General features: G+C 33.2%; 1 protein-coding gene across 4 annotated transcripts; it reads left to right on the forward strand.

Moving 5' to 3' along the window:
- The first annotated feature begins 1,203 nt into the window (after positions 1-1,203).
- On the forward strand, positions 1,204-7,710 carry LOC128226732 (ELMO domain-containing protein 2-like). Of its 4 annotated transcripts, none has more exons than XM_052936736.1 (8): positions 1,204-1,357; positions 2,059-2,253; positions 2,889-3,015; positions 3,341-3,470; positions 3,771-3,904; positions 5,288-5,356; positions 5,731-5,864; positions 6,577-7,710. In XM_052936736.1, exons 2-8 carry the CDS (start codon positions 2,100-2,102, stop codon positions 6,729-6,731), a joined length of 903 nt encoding a protein of 300 aa, XP_052792696.1. In that variant the 5' UTR covers positions 1,204-1,357; positions 2,059-2,099; the 3' UTR covers positions 6,732-7,710. The 4 variants fall into 4 exon arrangements, with proteins under 4 accessions (XP_052792696.1, XP_052792699.1, XP_052792697.1 ...); XM_052936739.1 differs by lacking the exon at positions 1,204-1,357 and adding an exon at positions 1,388-1,408; XM_052936737.1 differs by lacking the exon at positions 1,204-1,357 and adding an exon at positions 1,440-1,512.
- Positions 7,711-8,147: the final 437 nt, after the last annotated feature.

Raw genomic sequence — 8,147 nt, forward strand, 5'->3', positions numbered from 1 at the left:
TTTTTTTTCTTAAAAAAAACCCAACAAATTTCCACTTTAAGCCGCTTAAACATGAAGATAATAAAATGTGAGACAACAGGTTCAACAACTTCAGTAACGTCATTTCCCTGATGGCGATACTTTTGTTGGCATTAGGCTAAGCGATTTTTTGTCGCCACGGATAACAACAAATTAAATGTTTGACTATTTTATTAACTTCAATAATTATCAGATTCCTTATTTGTCAGTGAAATTCCTCGCTTATTTCCGTATGTTTTTCTTTCCTTGTTTCCGATATTTTGAGATAATTTAAACGCTAATTTGAAAATAACGTCACCTCGTTGAAACTGTGTCCCAGCCATGTGCGATCTGATTTTTGATTTGGAACTAAGATCGGGCTTAAGTTTTAAAATAGTGAAAAATATCAATTTGATAGCTTCACTGTTTGAATCAGTGAAATATCAATTTTATTTCAATGATAAAACTCAATATTCCACCAGAAAGCATATATACTAAATAGAGAATTATTGATTGTTTCAGTGTAAGATCGTAAATCATAGCAAACTTTACAGAGTGAGCAATCAAATATATATTTCACGAGTGGCGTGCCTGAAATTGAAATGAAGTCAATCAATTATTTATTTTGTTTGATTAAAACGCACCAATTTGTATGCGAACCTAACGTCATTAAGGGAATGACGTCCTTGAAATTGTGTTCCAGCCCTTGAGTGCCTGTGCATGCTGACGTTTGATTTGAAACCGAGACCGGGCTTAAATTTCAAACTGGGCAGTGAAAAGTATCAAATTTATGTTTCCACTCTAAGAAACAGTGACCTGGCAATTATATTTCACTGATAAATCTCTATAATTCACCTGAAAGCATATATTAAACCGCGATTCGAACAGGGCATTTGAAGTCAACTTAACGCCGCAAAAGTCCATAGATCTAACTTTGCTTTATTTGAATAAAGTGCATGAGGATTTTCCTACCACGCAATTTAAAACAATATCACCCCTTAATGATGGGTGCAGGTTATATTATTAAGGTGGGAGGGGGGCTTCATTTGAAATATGTTCGACGTAAGTCGTTAGAGTAATCACAACCCTCACGTGAACAATTTACTTCTTGGCGTGAAATGTGTGCTCGGATTGTCTAAATTTTCGAAGTACATTGATCAATTTAATTAGCAACAATTTGATTGGTTGAAAATATTGCACGAGCGATTGACCTACTTTCGTTTCAAAGTGTAAACAAACAAAAACTTCAAATTGTCAAGCTCTAGATATGATTGTGTATTACGGGACAACAAAAAATATATGTTTGCGGTTAATTAGATCGTTTACTTAGAGCATCATTTCAATGTTTATAAGAATAATGGTAGGTTTCCAAGGAAGCGTAACCAATCAAAACTCGACAAGTATGGCTGAAGTGAGACTGAATTTTTAACCAGTTGTCATAACAGCAAAATTGTAGTTTTGGTTTCTCTGTAATCACATCAATAGTTATTATTTAAAATATTTCAACAGTTTTCCGTAAAAAAATTATACCAAAATATATTAAGATTATGTTTATAGATATTTTGACTTGTTTATTTGATCATGACATACTCGTATACATATACACGTACCATATAATCAAATTTTGTTTTCCATATAACAATTACTGTACAGCTATGTTATGCACCAGCCAATTGTAACCACGGCCCCCCACGTCCACGTCCTGCGGGGACGCCCACGTCCTGCGGGGACGCCCACGTCCTGCGGGGACGAACTGCTGGTAAAATCCCCGCCAAATGCCCCTGAACCCCAGGGACCCTAGGTAGGCCCATTTCCGGGTATTTTTGGCGCGAAGACAAAACCACCGCATTCACCCGGCACTGCGTGGCCACCTGGAAGGTAAAAACATGGCCTATTTCCCCGGCTATCCCCGGTATACCCCTGGACCTGGGGGGGGGGGGGGGGGGGGGCTTGGTTACAATTGACTGGTGCATTACATATATATATAGTATTATCAGGTATACCTGAAATGTCAATTGATCTATTTAAATTGAGTTTCAATTTTGTTTTCAAAATTTACAGATATCCTCTGCGCAGAAGAAATCCAACATCATACAGTACCAATGCTGGTGGAGCTATGGGCAAACCTGTTAGCCGGGCTGTACTTGTATCTGAGACCAATGATTAAATGGCTGATACGACGTGTCACGGGAAAATGCGAGTTACTGCGGATCACTTATCAGTACACACAAGGAGCTCAGAGGACAAAATGCATTGGTGATTAGAATGCACAGTTCAAAAGTCGTTTGAAGGACTAAAAAAAAATAATTGAGTTTTGAGTCTCAATATTAAGCAAGCATTATTCATGTATCCATTGCAAGACATGTGAGCTGTTATTAGGAGTTGAGCAAATTTTATGACGAAAGATTAAATCAGATTTTGAATCAGAGCATTTGCATTTTCCCAGAAATGTCTTTATACTAAATAGTAAACTAAACTATTACTAAATACTATAGGATGTATGTTTAACTCCCTAAAAAGATTTTTCCTCAAAACTAAATAAAACATAACTTTTGAAACATAATTTTTAGCCATCCCCACTCACTTTTGCACTGTGGAAGGCACTTAATCTTAAACATGTGCTTGTAAAAACGTTTAATGACATATTACAGTTCAGATAATATTGTTCAGTTTAAAAGTTCCTTGTTTCTTTGTTTGTGTTACGGGGTTAAGTCTAATTTGCTGTCTTACACATTAGGCATTTACTGTCATGAAGTGAACTTGAGATTAATGTATGAATAAAACAAAAATAAAATGATGCTAACTTTTCAATACAATGACTTGAACATGTATTATTTATTTTGTAATAATCAGTCATCTTTACCTGTTTTCTGTTATTTCTTTGTATGAAGAGTACAGCCTGAAGCGCTCCAGCAGCCGTCAACTACAGCGACTTGTTAAAGAAGAGGACACCAACATTGAAGCTGCTGTTGTGCTTGTTATGAAGGAGAAAAAGGTGTTCCCAGAGGTCCATTCCCAGTAAGACATTGCATTGAGTATTTTGTTATAACTGTACGCTGAGTTAAAATTGGGATTAATTTGAGATTTTTCAGTAGATTATGTGTTGTTGGGATGTTTTCAAATGCAGATCAAGAGAATCAAAAACAATTTTATTAGTAAGCCAATAAAACAACCAAGTTTCCCCTAATGGCCTCTTAATGAAACATGAGTATTGTAAAATGTGAGACAATAATTTTTCTTAAATTTGGGAGTAGCGAAAAATGCACAAGTACAGGTGAATTAGAAACATATTTCTGGCCTAAGTTATTACACATAGTTTTATTCTTCTTTTGCCTGTTTCCAGGTTTGAACCTATCTTCAGGCAGAGTTTGATACAGATAAATGGATATGTCTGCTTGATGTATGCTGTTGAAAATCTCCGTCAGATAAAATTTTCCAGTGAAAACTCAGACCATGAGAAAAAACTCATGAAGGTACTAGTACCTGGTACAATGTATTTTTTGAATTTCCTAAATTTTAAAACCAAACTTTAGATATATGTATCATAGTTAATTTAGTGCAAGAAAAACATCAACTATATCCAATTTGTCTTTGTGTTCGCATGTTGTGTAAAATAGATATTGAATGTAGTTTTAAGTAATTTCATAGGCAACACAATATGTGACTTGCGCCTTATGTTAAAATGATTTTCAGTTGTTGTATATCTTGTTTTAGAAAGGCCTTTCAGAACATTGAAAAACTTGTCTTGTTACAAAAACCTTTTATTTCAACAGTTATGGGGAATTCTTGGACAAGGAGAAGCTTTAACATCGAGGATAAGCTCCCAGTGGACCCAGATCGGTTTCCAAGGCAACGACCCGATGACAGACTTCCGTGGCATGGGCTTGTTAGGACTGGAACAACTATTGTAAGATAATGTTCAATGTTTTTAAGTTTTGATATAAGTTTGTACCAATAAAAATGCTTCATGTGCAATACCTCCATGAATGTTTAGGCCATACATGCCATATTTTCTGGAGACCATTCAGGGGGATTTGTTCAAAAGGCTGAAAATTCAGGGGGATTTTGATTGTATTCAGGGGGATTTTTTTAGCAGGTCTAAGTTGGCGAAATTTTAAAGTATTTTTAGACACAAGTATGAAAAAATGTTTTCACATATAGTTTGCTTTGAAAACCTCTTAACTTTTTCATTATACAGAATTATTTTATGTCATGATTTATCATATTTTTATGATACACTGTCATGTCATACTGTAATGCACTTGCAGAACAAAATATGTCATTGGATTAATATGTTTTCGAGACAATTAAATGAAATTTACCTTCCTCCAAAGTCTTTAAAAAAATTGTGCTTAATTCTATCAGCTTTGATGACTTTCAGACAATAAGAGAATAGAATAAATATTATTAATTTCTTCCTTCCAAAAGAGTAATATTTCTTTGCCTTTGATAATTACTACAAATTAATTGATCACTTGTTGTAAAAGTTTCCTTTTGGAGAGTTTCACTCACATACTGTGGTTTCACTTTGTCATTATTGTCTGATGTAAAATTTAAAAAATTTTTTTTTTTTTTTTTTTTTTAAATTCCGGGGGATTTTTATCTCCCGCCGGGAGACCGGGGGATGGATCGAAATTCCAGGATTTTTCCCCCCGCCGGGGGATATGGCATGTATGGTTTAGGCGGCTTTAAAGTAATTGCTAAATTTTCATTCCTGACCACCCCCTCTTTTTTTCCACAGCCCTTACAATTTTTACTGAAATAAAAATGTTGAACTAGTTTCTGTATGTGTGTATCGGTCCGGTACTGTCTGGGAATGGCATTTATTCATACCAACAGTGTCGATGTATAATAGTCACATATAAAAAAGGAGATTTTTTATGAGTGTTAGTGGTTCATCTAGAAACACAATGACATGTATATGGTCCACACATGTATGGTACCTTATGCAATAAAAAAAGAGCATGAACATAATTCAATGGTGAAACAGTCATATAAGACAAATAAAAAATAGAATGTCACTCCCGGGACCCATTTAAAAAAATTGGATGAAAATTTAGCTATTAATTTATATTACCCTTCAATTCAATGCTAAGCTTGAATTAGGTTATGAAAGTAATATGCAGGTTATTCTCTACATAATATGAAGATTATCTTATTTATTTTTTAATGTATTTGTAAAAAAAAGATGTAGTAAATAATGCAAGGTATTAACACATACATGTGTAATTACACTCAGCAGGGAATGTTTACAATTGACGATATCAAGCTATAAATTGTTACTTTTCAGGTACTTTTGCACCAAATACGGAAATGAAGCAAAGGCAATGCTGTCTAGGTCACACCATCCGAAAACTGGGTAATTCCTAGTCTTTACTCTGTAACAAAGGTTCCTTAATTTTGATATTTGAAAGTTTGTAAAAAAGGTAAAACATTTTTCAAAATACAGTGTATAATAACAATATTGAAATCTCGCTTGTTCTATTTATGAACTGATGTAATATACAGTCCTACTTTCTTGATGAGATAATTAAGGAGTTCATTAGTTAATGTGTTTTTTTGACTATAAAAATAACCTGTATAATATATACTTCCCTGGGTATTTTGGTTATGTACAATGTAACCTCAATTTTCTTGCTGAGGCACAAACAATTCAATTGTAAGAAAATATGATCATTACTAAATAACTGATATCCACAATTTCGGAGGTATTTTTTGTATATATTATCCCAGGTACTCGTATGCTATTGTGGGTATAAACATGACGGAGCTTGTGTACCACCTGATGAAGACGGGACGTCTCAGGACCCACTTCTACAATAAATTCACCACCCGTCCATCCCTGGATGACTTTCATGAAGTTTACTGTATGTATTGAAATATGTTTGTTGACTTTTTCCTTAAAATTAAGTTTGGTGATGTTTAGCGCTTTTCGCTTTAATATGACACCTTGTGTATCATGATGAAAATATTGAAACTGATTAATGATATAGAGGATAATTGTTTGTTTCAGTGTAAGATTGTAATATATTTCACAGAGTGAGCACCAAAAGCTATATTTCATAAGTGGTATTGCCATGAGTGAATTATTTACTTTTAGTGTCCAGGAGGTGAAATATATTGCAATCTTACACTGAAAAATACATTTTTCTTTTCATTATATGCCTAAAAAGTATTTTAATGACAATTTCTTGTAGTTTGTCAGAAAAGCATGCCAAAATGTATAGGAACATAACTGCATTTGGGATTCGTGTGTCCCAGCCATGTGTGTGCGGATGTTTAATTTGGAATCCAGTGTCGGCTAAAATTTTAAAAAAGTGAAAAATATTGAAATGTTATTAAATATTGAAATGTTATTTCACTGTTTGAAATAGTGTAATATATTTCTTATTTCACTGATAAATCCCTATAAACCACCAGAAAGCTTGTTTTAATTTGGCTCTGACTTTTATGATGAAAATAATTTCCATATATCAAGTCAGTTCAAAGCCCAAAGGTATTTTGATGTCAATTTACATAAAATGTTCTTTGAATCAAGTACATTAAAATCATTTTATTTTCTCTCTTCTTATTTTTCAGGCTGCGTGTTCCATGAATTTGACTCATTCTGGATATCAGAGAATCCCAAGGACATTATGGACTTTGGACGTATACGAGAAAAGTACCGCAAGAAAATAGCTTCCATGTTAAAGGACCGCAAAACTATCTTGTCTGCATCATTTCAGGAAACTTAGTCTGACCTCATCATTACAATCCTTCTAGTCAAGGGATCATGTCTTCTTCATTAATGTGATACCAACAAAATATTTGCATGTACAATTGATTAATCTTGAAAATGTGTTTATTGCAAATTAATTGCTAGTGCTTAAGATTGACCATATGTTCAGATAACATCTGTAAAATATTCATATCTGTAAAAGGATGCATGTTTGTCAACTTAAACTATTTCTAGTTGTCTTTTGTAAACAAACTGCCAACCTGTTGGGCAAAGCATGTCTGCAGGCACAGCAAAAGACCACCTATGATAGGTGTATACATATCGCATCATTAAAACTTAGATGTGAATTTCAGATTGTGCTGAAACTAAAATCTAAGATATTTGGATGTGCCAGTGATATGTTTATGCTTGACATATCACAACTGCTATAATTAAGGGTGCAGAGTATTCAGACATTTTTGTGCTATGTCTGATAGCTCGAAGCTGTATCAGTGGTACAACATGATCTCAGCTTTAAAATAACATTTGCAATGTGACTGTGTTGTTTCTTAAGTTAAGGACAAGCATGTTTCCTTAAGTAATGCATAGAACCAGGGGCCATAATCATAAAGCATCTAAATGAATATTTTCAACTTAGTAAAAAAATATTGTTTTTTTCTACTGCGGTATGTTGAACATATAAAAAACTGACAATTTACTTAAATAATATATAAGAAAAAAAAGCAAGAAAACATCCAAATAATAAATGCATATGATCAGTTTAAATATGAATATGTCATACACATTGAATACAAGTTATTTTTTAAATTCATGTAACAATTAATTATGTACTTCATGTATTACCATAACAAAGCTATTTTGTATTTTAGAGTATAAACTATTACCATGGACCTATAAACTGTTTATACGTCTGTGCTGTTACTATCTACTATCACTGTCTGTAAATAATTATCATCCCTTTCTGACTTATATTTTAATAAAATGTCAAAAACATTCTTATATATTTATATGATCTTATTGATTAAACATACCGGTATAAGAATTGACCTTGTTCTGACTTTTAATCAAATATTAACCTCCTGGAATTGTTTCTATGTGCTGTTCATAGTAAGGAATGTATTCTAGTTTTACCTGCAGCATACAGCAGTGTGTTGTCCGATCAATAATTTAAGAAAAAGCATTTGTATTATCTTTATCAAATTTGGTCAGAATGTTTATGGGAATATTACTTTACTATCAATAACCAGCCATATCATTCTTGTCATGAGGGAGTAATCAATCTTTAATAATTATAGTATATATATATATATATATAGTAATTAACTAAAATAGATCTAGATCAATAACTCAGGAAGTCTTTGTCCAATTATCACTAGATTTGGCCAGAATGTTTATGGGCACAATATCTTGGAATATATATATTGATAACAAG

This window comes from Mya arenaria, chromosome 3 (genome assembly GCF_026914265.1).
Source record: "Mya arenaria isolate MELC-2E11 chromosome 3, ASM2691426v1".
Taxonomy (NCBI): Eukaryota; Metazoa; Mollusca; class Bivalvia; order Myida; family Myidae; genus Mya; species Mya arenaria.

Coding starts and splice junctions, on each gene's coding strand:
- LOC128226732 (XM_052936736.1), top strand. CDS start 2,100: ATGCTGGTGGAGCTATGGGCAAACCTGTTAGCCGGGCTGTACTTGTAT. Junction 3,016..3,340: donor TTCCCAGAGGTCCATTCCCA/GTAAGACATTGC, acceptor GCCTGTTTCCAG/GTTTGAACCTATCTTCAGGC. Junction 3,905..5,287: donor TTAGGACTGGAACAACTATT/GTAAGATAATGT, acceptor GTTACTTTTCAG/GTACTTTTGCACCAAATACG.